The following is a 14,507-nucleotide window of genomic DNA, read 5'->3' as shown; positions in this document are numbered from 1 at the left end:
AGAAGGAAAAGGCAACGTTGATTGGTTTGTTTTGTTGTCAAAACCCCGGTTGTTGTCATATTTGACAATATAACTGATAATTTGACAATAAAGTAAGAACACCAGGTGCCAATGATAGCAGTTAAAAAGCAGGTAATAAAATCCTCTTTCTGAAAGAACTGATGTGCAGTGGCCATGATTCTTAAAACTCAGACTCTCTGAATCTTCAGAATAACGTTTGTTTTTTGTACTAGTTACATTTTTCACTAACTTATAGGTGAGTCTGGTATTATCAGTGCCCACAAAGCTTACCAGGGTCCAGGGTTTGATGTCAGGTAAACGCAGCAAACGTTCTCTTGGGCTTAGAGCCCAGTGAAAGCCATTTTTTCAGGCAAAGGCTGAGGGTCTTGTTACTGCAGATGCAGTACTTTATGTTGCTAAAGAATATTAGACCTCTTTTTAAGCAAAATATCATTCTATTGCAAAGTAACAATTTGGTGCCCTCAACAGATAGTCTGCAAACATTTTAATTTTTTTTAAATAGATTAGTCTGATTCCTTTGCCAATGAGACTACAGCCTGTGCATAAGTATAAACACACGTGCAGGTGTTAAATAACTGTGAAATCTATCAAATAAGTAGGACAGATTGCAAAAAATATGAATGCGTCTTGCCTTGACAGTATAGAAAGCTAGAAATAATGAAGGTCAGGTAATTTGTTAGTCAAAAATCTTATTTGGAAACAAAAAATTTTGTATAGTTTCCTTCCTGCACGCTTTCCACAGCTCTGAATGGTATTAGCTCAGTAGCCATTAATTGTTATTTGTGGGTTATGATGAAAGGTAATGAATTATGAATGAATTATGCTGTTTGACAGAAAAGTGGTGCTTTTTAATGCTGCTAGTGTCCTTTGCTTTCTTCTCCACCTAAGCTACAAATTGTCTGCACTGGCTAGCACTCCTATAAGTGACTTTTATTTATAATAGACAACAAGATTGAAGATGATTTTTTTTTTTTATGCTAATCAAAACGTTTAGCAAAGCACTCTTTACATCCTCATATTCTGTTCTAAAGAGTGTTATTCTTATGCACTGTGATTAATTAATTCCAATTTTGTAAGAGCCACTAGTATAATTCCTTCCTGCATCTAAAGGCTCTGAAGAGCAAGTTCTCCCACTTGGGGCAATGTTTGAAATTTGTAACTACATTTAAACAGATTTTCCATTATGTAGAGGGAATTACGTGTGTCATTTAAGCTGCTATTAATAATCATTACTCATTGTATGTCCTTGTCTAGGCAGATGCGATTGTGTTGATCGTTCACAAGTTCTTGTGTTGAAAAAAATGTGTTCGAATGTACCTCTCAATCTAGGACTAGGTAATACTCTGACATATATCCATTCTGGGTTTCAGTCAAAGAAGATTGGAATGTCAGAATCACAAAGCTAAGAAAGCAAGTAGAGGAGATATTTAACATGAAGTTTGGTAAGTTACATATTAAATGAACTGCTTTATAATGCTGCTGTGTTTTAAAACTTGTCTGTAAAAAGAGTTTTAAATTTTACTGTACTTATTTAAACATCGGAAATGTGCTAGGTCAGATGTGGAAATTTTGACTCCTCTTACCTACTTTTTACTGACTCTTCCCTATAACTGACATAAATAAACATCCTAGGCCATAGTTTTTCCAGTTGCATGACAGAGATGATGATATGTGCACAAAAAGCTTTTGGATAAAAAAAGTTCTCAGAAGAAAATAGTAGGTGCTGTAGACTTAGATGTTGTCTGTAACAAAATGGATGAAGTCGCCATTTGCAATTATTCTACAGAAAATAGTAGAAAATCTATTTAAATATTTCCCTTGGGTTTTTTTTATTATCTCTGAGTAGCAGAGCTTCTGTAAGCCAAGCTTCTTAAAATCACTTGAGATAAAATGCCACCCATTTGAGTGTGTAAACTATCATTAAATCTTTATTTTCAGCCCAAGCTCTGGGGCTTTCAGAGGCAGTGAAAGTTCCCTATCCTGTATTTGAATCAAACCCTGAGTACTTGTACGTCGAAGGCTTGCCAGAAGGAATCCCCTTCCGGAGTCCCACATGGTTCGGAATTCCACGCCTTGAAAGAATTGTCCGTGGGAGTGGCAAAATCAAATTTGTTGTTAAAAAGTATGTTTGTAATTCAGTTATTTTTACTCCTGATTTTTAAGTTATTCAATTTTCTTCCCAGCAACTTTAGGCTTTAAATGCTACCTAAATTCTGTTTCCATGAAACAGAAAAAACATACGTGCGAAATGTTCTATCTCATAAAAGGATATACCTTCCTTATTAAATTTATATAGATGTATAAATTGCGTGTTTCATGCATCAAGGATCTAGGGGAGAAATGGCCATGTACCTGGAAGCTTTTTTCCTTCTTTCCCCCCCCCCCCTTCTTTTTCTTTATTTTTTTGCTTGAAATAACCCAGAAGAAAATTGCAGAGTAGAAAATGTAGCTTTATGTTTTCTATCTTTTTGTGGTTATAGTAGATGGGAGTCACCCATGCTTCTAGCAGAATTTTATTATAGAGAGCTGATGTTATGTAAATTGGAACTCAACTGAATTCCAAGAAATTTGTAACATTTTGCTGTATTATTTTTCTTGCGTGTGTAATTGATTGGATTGTGTTCTGTTCAACTTTTAGGCCTGAGCTTGTCACTTCCTATTTGCCTCCAGGACTGGCTAGTAAAATAAACACTAAAGGTAAACAATTAAGTATTATTTGCTGCCATCAATTCATAAATACTTACTTGCTGCTTCCTTAGCAGACTGAAAGATCTTTGTGGTTGAAAAATGCGGGTGTTGCAAACAAAAGGCATTATTTAAGATGATGTAGCATAGTAGCCTCTAAATCTGCTTTTAACTTGAAAAAGTTACTCAAAACATAAATTTATCTACTGTTTTTTTTTTTTACTTCAGACTATTCCAATACAGAATATGGAATTTACCCAATTTTGATAACTTTTATTTTGCTATTAATGGCCTAAACCATATATAACTTAAAGCTGTGAACTGAAGTAAATAACAATGAGTTTTGTAAGAAAAGAATAAAAAAGGAAGTCGTTTAAGTTGTCTATAAAAAATTCAGAGGTTAATAATTTTGTTATTTCGATAATAAAAAGTACCAAAGCTGTCCCTCGCACTTAGAAACAGTGAAGTCTTCTGTTCTGAAGTAGTGGAATGAAAATTTAGGTGTGATACCTGCCTTTTTCAAGAGTACTAAACCTACCTTTTAAGGCTGTGAGCGTCAGTGTACTGTTCAGATTTTACAATGCAGACTGTACTTAGTACAGACGCAAGTGATTCTTCAGTCTGCTGGAATTTTCAGAATACAGCTGTGTTTTCATTAGCTGTGCAGGATATACTTCACAGAGGGTTTGCGCATTACACCTTGTATTATATTGACTTCCAGCAATGAGTCCAAAGAGTTCAAAAAGGTCACGAAGTCCTGCAGGCAATTCAAAGGTCCCAGAGATTGAAGTTACTGTTGAAGAAGGTATGGAAGAAATATCATTAAATATTCTTCTAATATTCTTCTATTCTTCTAACGTTTTCTGTTCTTCTCAGTTTTCATAGCCCATAATTAATTTATACATGCACCTCATGTAGCAAACTCGGTTTCATTTCAGGGATCCAGATACACTTTAATACAGAAACAGTTTTAGTTTTCATTTCTGAATAATACTGGATTCTGTGCAGATGATGGTTATGTAAAATGTTGGAGTTTGACAGCTTGCTTGGGCCTTTTATTCCAAGCAGAGATGTGGGAACTGATGTAGTCCTGCGCAGAGAAATGGCAGACGTGATCAGTAGTATCAAACGCTTAAATACAACCCTAGAAGAACTCCTGAAGGGGTTTTTTATTCTACTCTTGATTCAGAAGTTTTCTCTAGTAATCAAGTTTGATGCAGTGTTTTTTTTTGTGATGGCTTGCTTCTGCTCTCTGCATGTATATATGTAATGTCTTTTTTACAGGTCCTAATAAACCACAAACAACAGATGTTCGAACCAATTCTCAAACCAATGGGTCCAATATGAGTTTCAAGCCACGAGGAAGAGAGTTTTCTTTTGGTAAGTGTTGTGGGAATTAGCACATATGCATTCTATTAATGTTGGTATTGAAAATTCTGGTGATTACATATCAGAGATATTTTGAATTAATGTTTTATTCTACAGTTAGTGAATGACTGAAGTTCTTGTTTTCGTGTACATTTGGTTCTTTGTCATGTAGAATAATCTGCATCGGAGAAATCCTGGATGACGTATGGAGAATGCTGTACAAATGCAGCATGGGTCCATTAGATCGTATTAACTTGGGTTCAGAATCAGTCCCTTTAGACTTTTGCTGCTCTATTATTTCACAATGCTGCAGACCCTTGAAGGACTTGTCTGGTGCACAGTACCACCTGAGTGCATAAACCCAGCTGAGGTCTGATACTGCGCATGAGCTTAATAAGTGCTCCACAGATCTGATATATTGAGCATCCCTGCGCGGAGATACCCAAGTGGTACGTAGGAAATAGGAAGGATTTGAACTAGCATTAGTAAATGATGATCTATCAGAGCTGATTTTGCAAGATTGTCATTATAGACCTCTCCAGTTCTGGAAAATCAGTAAAGGAAAAGCCAGCCAGGGCTGGAGGCCATGTAGTTGTGTTCACATGCATTGGGCTGGAGACTTTTAACTGTGGAGGACCAGGCCTGTCTGTACAGTGCTCTAGCACTGAAATCTTTGCATTGAAAGAAGGGTCAAATTTGCAAACCAGATAAATGCCTTGTAGTCAAGGGAGATGAATAACTGTATTCAGAGTACCTGTAAGCAGGTTCCAAGTCTTGTGAAACCTTTTTTTCAGCATCCATATGTTACTGAGGTTATTTGCTTATACTTATATAGGAGTTAGTTGTTATTTGCTTTTTTTATTTGTCCCCCATGCTTTCTTTTTAGCCATACGGTCATAAAATGTGAAACGAAGGAATTCTTTACTCCTGCTGAGCCAGTTTAGAATGAATATAAGGTATTGATTTGGTATGACTGCTCCTTTTGGCATGGGCAGTATTCATATTCACAGTTGTTGACAGTTTTCTTGGACATGCTTGTTATTATTAGGCCTAGGCTTTTTTTAAGCTTTAGTCTGCAACTTTTTTAAACTTTCAACCGAGTTTTTATTTTTGTACACCAGCTATGGACCACTTACTGCAGCCACAAGTAAACTGGTTTAGGAATTGCTGCTGGTCAGTGTCGGAAACAAAATGCCTAGCTAGATGGACATTTAATCTTACCCACTGAAGATTAATTTCAGTTTTAACTGTCCTTGCTTCAGTTAGCAGTATTTTTCAAAGCTTTAGGAAAATGAGGATTCATGTGGATATAGGTTTAGACTGCAACAGAACGTTTCAGTGCCGTTTGCAGGGTGATAGCCATTTTGCGCATTTTACTGTCATAGTAAATAGGTTATCAAGCATAATAATTTATTAAACATTTATTAAAATATTCTTCAAGGACTGATTCATTGTGTGCATGTTGATGTAATTCTTCCAATTTCCTCCTGGCAGAGGCGTGGAATGCCAAAATTACTGACTTAAAGCAGAAAGTCGAAAATCTTTTTAATGAAAAATGTGGTAAGTTTATTGATTCTTTTTTGCCAAGATGTCTTTCTTATGAACATGCAGTTAGACGTATGATAGATAAATTCACATGTTTATTCCAAAGATACTGCAATCCTGTGTACTCTAGGAAATCTCTCATTTGAGTTCATTCTTGTGTAGGTTGCTTGCAATTCTGTGTCACACTTCCACTAGCTATTTTATTTGGGCTTGGAAATGGAGAAGTTGTGGTTGCATTACTACTTCTTTAATGACCCAGAGACATAGTGACTCCACATCCTGGCACATCTTTTAAGTTTTCTTCACTTTGCTTATGGATGGGACTTTGTATGACTTCAGCCTCTGCATGACTCAGTATGTTACGGATGGTATCTGGAGAGATGTGCTCCATCGTATCCCAGCGCTTCTTCTAGTGCGGGCTGTTTGGAAGCTAATGACTTTTGGAAGTAATGACTTCTCATTACTCTTCTGAGTCCAGTTTTTGGAACAAGAACACTAGTGTCACCTGCCCTTGGTGCTATTTTCTAGCAGAGACAAAGACAGAATACACCGCCTGTAACAAAGTGGAGTACAAACAGGATAGTCTTGTGTGCAGAGCAAGCCAGTGGCATGAGCTGTCGATAAACACTAATATTTTCAACTGAAAATTATGACCAGATTTACTGTAACAGAAGGAGTTATGTTTGAGACTCTTTATTTTCTTCCTGCCTACTCATAGCTGTCACCAAAAAAAAGCAAAGCCTGCTGGTTTCACCTAATCTAGTATGTATGTGCTAACTACTATATACCATTTATACCTGAGATTTTCCTTTCTACAGACACATCAGTTATCTAGCTGGTAGCCTATTTGCTCTGTTGTATTTCAGGGGAAGCGCTGGGGCTGACTGAACCGGTGAAGGTGCCGTTTGCATTGTTTGAATCCTTCCCGGAGGTTTTCTATGTGGAAGGACTACCCGAGGGGGTGCCGTTCCGCCGACCTTCTACTTTTGGAATTCCAAGACTAGAGAAGATCCTGAGAAACAAATCGAAGATAAAATTCATTATTAAAAAGTAAGACTCCCATATGTCTTTGATAATTCATTCTATGAGAATTGAAATGTAGACCAAAAAATGAAATTGTGTTGCCGAGTTGCTAAATTACTCTATAAAATACACACTGGAATATTTTTAGTAAATGAGGAAATGGTCAGAAAGTTCTTGGTAGAGGTGGAGCAAGATATAGTAATCTCTTTATGTTCTGAAAGCACTCACAAACTGTTTTTGGAGGAAGAGCAAGTCCAAATTTCTTAGCCCATTTCAGTCATCGCATAACTGGTTTAGTTCCTACTGCGTAGAGCACTTATGGGTTACTCATAAAACTTGCCGGCAGTGTACTAAGAACTGAGAAGTGGAGATTCATATATTGGAGGTTGTAAGAATTTATTTTTCTTGTCTAGAATAGGTTTCTAGGCACACTACCCATGTGCCAGTGTAGAAACAGTGGCAAGAGAAGTTGCAGAGCCTCTCAGCCATTGCAGTCTTGGCTGTCTGTTTGGCTGAGAGTAATATAGCATTTATGATAGCGCTTAGTTCCTGTCTTTAATAAATTAATATTAGAAAATCTCATTTTTTTTAATGTTGATGAATGTAATTTTATTACCGTACATGAATTGTTCAATCTGTTTGCAGGCCTGAGATGTTTGAGGCGGCTGTTAAGGAAAGTTCTGCTAGAAGCCCCCAAAGTGAGTTTTGCAACTGCTTTATGTTCTAGATAACAGTCTCTTTCAAGGGTTAAATACAAATCAGGAGTGCTGCATGGTGTTACTGAGTTCCTGCAAGATTCATTCTACATTGTGGCTGGTTTGCTTGTTTGTTTTTAAGATGGGAGAAGCACTTCCCAGTTACGGTTTTAACATAGCTTTAGCAAGGGAGTATTAATTTTTTTTTTAAGTTATTCACAATAATCATGCCTCTAATATATTCTTTACTACCTTTTATCAAAATGTAAGAAGCAACATGTGATTCACAGAAGTAATTCAGGTCTAGAGATAAATTATTTGCATCTGATACATAGGTCATCTAAATGAGGAGTGCTCTGCAGATAGGAGTGCAGATAGCCAGTAGAAAATTGTGTCAGGCAGGTCATGGATGAAATGTTTTAAGGCGTATTGTTATCTGTTACTATGGGTTGGCAAAACCCCACTGAATTAGTTGAACTATGCTAGTTTGTGCCACTGGACAGTGTGGCTTATAAATCTAACTGTTAAGGGTTTTCTTTTGTGAGTGCATGCAGTGAACGTGTGGATCAGTAGGTGTTACTGAATTAAATGCAAGTACTATGATTTTTCTGTTAATAAAAATACCAAAATACCTGTTCCACAATCTCTTTTTTTTTTTTTTTTTTCCTTTTCTTAAGAGTCTTTTTAGAAAACCAGGTAGGTAAAGATTAACATTGTCTTTAACCTAGCCCTTTCTCCTCTTGGGTTGGAAAGAGAGAGTTGTGTGTACCTTCAATAAGTATGTCTCATTGCAAGCTGAACCCATTTTGAAAATGGGACTGGGTCTGCCTTGAAAATTTTGCAAATACCTGTTATTTTGCCGTATTTTCTTTATATACGATAATCAAGATTTTGGGCTCTTTACAACTTTTTTTTTAAATTAATTCTCTTTTAGGAAAAAATAATTCATCTAATATAGCCAATACAGCAAGCACCACAACAAACACAGTGGTGAACACAGCTGCAGGTGTTGAAGACCTTAACATCATTCAAGTAACTATACCAGGTGTGTGTACTGTCAGGTTGCACATCATACTTTTTGTGCTTATGTTCTCCAGACATTTGTTTAGTCTGATGAAGTTTTTTCCTGCAGTCAAGTTGTTTCCCTGAAATACAAGTACAGTCAACAAAGAGCATAATTTAACATTCTGTTTTTGCTGAGATGTTAAATATTTTCTAACACTCGTGAATATCTATTCAGCGACATCTCTAGAATATTCTTGGTCCAGCCCCTAGTTAAGAAGTATCCACATTCTTCCCTTTATTCTCATGCAATAAATTAATTACTGTTTTGCAATTTTCTTGGCAACTTCAAGAGATCGGGACTCGGACTGAATTGAATAACCACGCAGACTGAACTGCTTTGTCTGATTACTACTTCCTCAGGCATATATTACATTTGTTAGAAACCGGGAGGAACGTCGCATGCTGCGGCCATCTATTGAATGTCACTTTGCTTTTACCTTTCCCCGCCATTACATGTACTGTAACAAAATAAAATATAATTTGTGGTTTTAGATTAAATCTACAAAATCATCTCTAGATAGTAAGTCTAATGTTGGTTATGGAAATACTTTGAAGCTTCTCACAGATTTCTTAACAACCATCTATTTTTGCGTATTTCTACAATTCTGTGTTACTGCTAAAACTGGGAACAAAGACGGGGCCTGTTTCAAAGCATTCAGATATACCTGCTTTGAGTAAACATGTAGCGATAAACAAGCTTCAGGGGGAAAAAAATTGCTTAATTCTGATGCTATTCTAACAATTTCTTCCAGATGATGAAAGTGAGCGACTGTCAAAAGTAGAGAAAGCCAGACAATTGAGAGAGCAAGTAAATGATCTTTTTAGCCGGAAATTTGGTAATTGCTTCTTATTCCACATTTTTACATAGGTGTGAATGCAATTAATGTTGTTCATATTGAAGTTACTGATTCATCATGGGATGATATATATGATCATTAAAACGAACAAATTGGAGAATTGCATATGAATTTTGTGCTTTGACTTCAAAAGGAATCTTTTGTAAGTGATGTAGGTTGTTTGGTGTTTTAAAGAAAAAAATCCCAAGAGTATAGATTGCTTTATGTTCCCCCCCTCCTGTTTACTTCTGTGTAAACATGGATGAAATATTTATTTTGCTGGCAAACCATGATTCTTCTTAGGGCTTCAGAGACCTCTTAATACTTGAGACTACAGTAATTTTTAAAATTCAAGTTAACCCTTTTGCTGTGTATGGTTTTCTTTATTTCTACTGTGTATTTGCATTGTACAGCAATAATGACCTGAGTTTCTTTATCTGAAATTCCTTCACTAGTGTTGCACTGAATTGCTTTTTGTGCGCATTGCAGGAAACGCTTTGTCTTCCTTCATGTAGCTATTTCCTTAGATATCCTGTTCTATACCTTTTTTTAGTAAAAACAGAATCTGGGTCCTTTATATGGTGAGCTGTTAGAGCTGAAGCTGTAACTAATGATCTCGTAGTAACAGTCACGAGTGTAATCCAAAACATCTAACACTGTAATGGTTTAATTGTCAAGTGGATTTTCATAGTTTCAGATATGATAGAAAGCTTGGGTTTGCATTTAGTTTCTTAATCGTCTGAGGACTTTTTCTTCAATGTGTAATCATAAATATGTAGACTTGAAAATAAACATGGCCTCTCTCACTTAGGTGAAGCCATTGGTATGAGTTTTCCTGTGAAAGTCCCATACAGAAAAATCACTATCAACCCTGGCTGTGTGGTGGTGGATGGGATGCCTCCTGGCGTGGCGTTTAAAGCTCCCAGTTATCTGGAAATCAGCTCCATGAGGAAGATTCTGGAATCAGCAGAGTTTATCAAATTTACTGTCATTCGGTATGTAGTTGCCATTGATTAGATTGTACAGATGTTGTCAGGACAGCCCTGCAGCTTGAATAAATTGAGATTCGAAAGAACAGAAGTTACAGTGCATCTTTAAATAGTGGAAGATGTTGGCTCTTTTGGAAACAATATGTCAAGTCAAATGAAGCCGAGGTGCTCATAGCAGGAATGAAGATGGTAACTCTTTGGAGGACATGTTCAATTTAGTATGACAAAGGGCATATTATTAATACTGCGTATTATAGCAAGCTGTCTTTTGAGTTGAAATCTATTCATATTATATAACAGAGTCCTAAATTGTTGTGGGCCTTGCACTCCCATTTATCAGATCAAGCTTTGAGACAGGTCCAGAGCTTGTTGGCTCTTGACAGTAAATAGTATGTTTGTAGTAGTATTAATATTTTTTAAGTATTTCAGTTGAGTTAAAATTCCTGAGTTAAGGTAAGCACTTTGATAAATGTTCTTTTTCCTACAAAATGAGTTTATCTACAATATATAAAAATACAATATTGCCCAGTTACAATATAAGTGAATTTTATTTGTGTGTGTATGTTTGCATAGATGTATATATACACACATGTATATTTGTATGCACGAAACAGAATAGATGAAACTTTGGAATCATACTCAGAAGGAGTTCAGTAATTGAAAATAAAAATTTAGGAGTTTATGTAACTTCTCAAATCATAGACTGCTTCACAGGAGTCTAAAAGCTTCAATTTATCTTTAGATAGAGATAAATTTCTCAAATATATTTTACTGAGGGGTCTGAATTCTCGGCCCTTAATCATGAAGAGTTCTAACTGACGGGACTTTTGCTTGATACGTTTTATTTAATTGAGCTCTGAAGAAGAGGTGACTCCCTTGTTAATTAGCTGTGACTGAGGGGAGGATTTACATCTTTCTGTGTATGTTACTTTTCAAAATGCTAGCGAACAAATCACGGTGCCTGAGAGCTGCTATGATGGTTCTTTCTGTTTTGTTCAACTTTCTGTTCATTTTTTTAGCGTGACCTCTGTTACGGACCATTAGGTGAGGTTGCCTTGGGAGGGAGACCCCATGCAGTACATTTTAGAATCAGTAAAAAAATTTTTTTTTTTTTTACAGACCGTTTCCAGGGCTTGTGATTAACAATCGTAAGTATTTATGAAACACTGATGGCAAATGTATTTTTGTAACTTACCAAGATTCATTTTCTATGTTTTGGCTTCGTAGCAGAGGCTCCACAGTGGTTCTATGTATAACTCTCGTCTGTGTCTGTCTCATTAAGAGTTCCTGACTAAACGTGCATGTGCAATTAACTTGAGAGCAGTGTGATGTAAGTTACAGAACAGTATAAGATTAGCATTAACTTTGATATGAAAATGCAAGATACTGATTTTGTATTTTTCAGCTGCAGAGTCCCAAAGAGATTTAGGACCCTGACTGAGCAACAGACTTACATGGGAGTGTCTACATTTTAGGTTCGGATCCATCGCAGCAGCAGTTAATATGCAAGAACTTTCCAGTAGCTGCACAACCGTGTTCCAGTGAAAAAGTCTGCATTCTGCTGAAGCTGTAACAGCTTAGAGAGGCAGAGTGTAATTACCTGAAGTGCTATGGCCAATTTGGCCATGTTAATGAAATCATTTGGGAGGAAAAAAAAAAAGTCATAGTATTTTCAGTTGCCTAAAATAATTGTGACCTGTTTTTTTAGATCTTATTTAAGAGAGAAAAAACAAACTGCAAACCACTGTCATTACAGTGTCCCTTGTGCCATGTTCTTTCTGAGCCAATGTCAGATTAGAAATTCAGAGGCCAAATAACCTACTGTTCTTTGTTTGGCCTTACCCAGCCTGAGCCTTAGCGACCCAGCATTCGTTCATCTGCATCCAGCCACCAGTATACTCGATGATCTTAAAGGTCTTTTCCAACCTAAATGATTCTGTGATTCTACATTCCAGCTAACATACTGAGGTCTATGAACCGCAAGTATGAAGTATTCTCAGGAAGGTATTGTAGTTGACCTGCTCACGAGTCCTAGGCACACCTTCTTAGGTGGGAAAGAGATCCCTTTGTAAGAGGGAACCTTTCAGGCAGATAAGTGTGTAATAGCATTTCCAGACAATTGAATTAGAAATGAAAGAATCTATTAAAGTGTTGTCTGTCCAGCATGTGTTGGGACTGAGGCTAGCTAATATGCTGAATAAAAACAACATAGATATCCAGTCATCTTCCATCCCGGGAGGAGCAGATTGGTCATTGAAAATGTGATTTTTATGCAGTATCCGTGTCCATTAATGATGATCAAAATTATCTGATACTGATAGATACTGAGGTGAATGGTTGAAAAGCTCTGAGCCTACTGCTTATGTAGGTATGATGTTTTATTCTTGTTCTGAAGAACGTGTGAGAACTTGCAAGGAAATTTTTGGTGCTTGCAGGCAAGATAGGGAATATTTTTTTCTGTAATAAAAAATATTGAACTGCAGCTCAATCACAAGTGTTAGTAACCTGTTCATGCGACAAGTTTCAGGACTTGCAGATTCAAGGAGTAAGATTGCCCTTGTGTTACATGTGGGACCATTTTCATTGTGAAGTTAAACAGTGATCATGTCTAATCTTAGAGCTGATGGAAAAAGCTGAAGCAGAAGCACCAACAGCACCAGCAGCAGCGCCAGTACTACCAGGTGATGCAGAGCGTGACACGTGTCCTTGCAGAAGGGGTGGGGTACGGAGTTCTCAATCCTATTGACAAATGATGTTAGTAGTCACGTCCTGGGTACGCGCTGCTCATGATGAGCCATTTTATTTTGACAGATGGTGTGTGATGGTGACTTTTATAGCTATTAAATATTAATAAATTAATAGAAAGAGCCATTGCTTCCTTCAAGCCGTGTCATTGGCATGTTCCTTGATTTGATTTTTGCAGATGATGAGTGAGCTGAAAAGAAGGATTAGTAGGGGCAATATATAAAGCCAATTTAGTATCCATTTACTGATGTCTGCTTAACTCAAAAGTATGTGTGTCTGCACCAGACAGATGTTCAGCCAAGTGAAGTTTGCCTGTGTAACATGTAAGAACCTAGAATGGGGTCTTGATAGAATTTCTGCCTACTGCACGCTATGAATAGCTAAAGTAAATTAGTTGAGCATCTTCCTTTTGACCCAGTATAGTTTCTAAATGTTCACAGACCTTTTAAAAATGCATATCCCAAGTTGGTGTAGTGCAGGAAAGACTTTTGCAATTGACTGAATAAACCGTTACTCAAACTAACTGGGAAATGAAGCGAAAATGTTCGACAAACGTTTTAAGAGTCAGGGACACTTGTATGGTGGAAATAATTTTAAAGGAAACTGCTGACTCCTCTGTTTACATTTGGAGGTGGTGGAAGGCAGGAAGACAGCTGCTGATGGTCAGTGAACTTGCTGTAGTCGATCCGTCCTTAACTCACCCGCAGCGTTAAAAAGGTTCAAAGGCTTTCCCAACACCTGTCTGTCTATAATCCATCAACACAGATAATGGAAAAATCATTATGGAATTCAAACATACTTTTTGCCCTCTATTCTGCACCTTCCCGCTCTCCCCCAAAATAAGTATACTCGCCATTGAAGAGAATACTAACCAGAAGTGACGACTTTTTTTTTTTAAATACAGTTTTGTATTTGAGCAGTTTGAGTAAAGCTGTTACAAACTTGGTATATTCTGTGCAAGTGCACATTATGTTCTGCTAGGACTTGGTGGTACGTCTGCCACAGTGAACCATACTTGGATGAGAAAGCGTTACGTAGTGTAATGTAATAGATGTTTGGGTATTTTTTATATTTTGCTGCAGACTCTATAGAAAGTTACACACATTTATCTCAGACAAAGGTATTTGAGTCTGATCATAAGAGAAAAAACGAGGCGCTTTTTTTTAGGGAAAACATAATTTCCCTGCTTTTTCTAAGAAGATACTTATCTTATTTGTATTGTTGAAACCATATTCATGTGACTATATTTTTTTCATTTAAGAGCCAGCTGAACCAAGCCAAATAGAAGTACCTGTAGGAGGTAAGTGTTTGTCTTCAGTTATTATCAACAAATATTATATAAATATACAAATATATATGTACAAATATAATCAAAGTTGCCTCTTTTTTTAAAGGAGACAGGTCAATCAAAACAAAAAAGGGCTTTTATTGGTTCCCAGGACATTTTTTTCATCTGTATTAATATCATGCTGCATCATGGAAAAATACTCTGCAGCAAAAGTTGTTATTCAAATAATTTTACAGAGGAGTTCTAT

The 14,507-nt window shown here is 36.7% G+C and overlaps 1 protein-coding gene across 13 annotated transcripts in view; it reads left to right on the top strand.

Moving 5' to 3' along the window:
- GTF2I (general transcription factor IIi) overlaps positions 1 to 14,507 on the top strand; it is a 79,076-nt gene that overhangs the window by 59,316 nt on the left and 5,253 nt on the right. For 7 of the 13 annotated variants that reach the window (XR_015703409.1, XM_087751466.1, XM_087751464.1 and 4 more), the window contains 14 exons: positions 1,392 to 1,463; positions 1,960 to 2,143; positions 2,660 to 2,718; positions 3,428 to 3,511; positions 3,991 to 4,086; positions 5,569 to 5,634; positions 6,486 to 6,669; positions 7,288 to 7,340; positions 8,272 to 8,382; positions 9,155 to 9,238; positions 10,050 to 10,233; positions 11,347 to 11,375; positions 12,846 to 12,908; positions 14,234 to 14,272. Coding sequence is in view for 10 of the 13 variants with exons in the window: in XM_087751466.1 (XP_087607592.1) it covers positions 1,392 to 1,463; positions 1,960 to 2,143; positions 2,660 to 2,718; positions 3,428 to 3,511; positions 3,991 to 4,086; positions 5,569 to 5,634; positions 6,486 to 6,669; positions 7,288 to 7,340; positions 8,272 to 8,382; positions 9,155 to 9,238; positions 10,050 to 10,233; positions 11,347 to 11,375; positions 12,846 to 12,908; positions 14,234 to 14,272 (1,308 nt within the window). In the remaining 3 variants the exon portion in view is untranslated. The other 6 variants (XR_015703410.1, XR_015703412.1, XM_087751468.1 and 3 more) reach the window with 5 other exon arrangements.

The sequence above is a fragment of the Nipponia nippon genome, unplaced genomic scaffold (assembly GCF_047370975.1).
Source record: "Nipponia nippon isolate SJK-2023a ecotype South Korea unplaced genomic scaffold, ASM4737097v1 scaffold_15, whole genome shotgun sequence".
NCBI classification, from domain to species: Eukaryota; Metazoa; Chordata; class Aves; order Pelecaniformes; family Threskiornithidae; genus Nipponia; species Nipponia nippon.
This window is presented reverse-complemented; position numbering and strand designations above follow the sequence as displayed.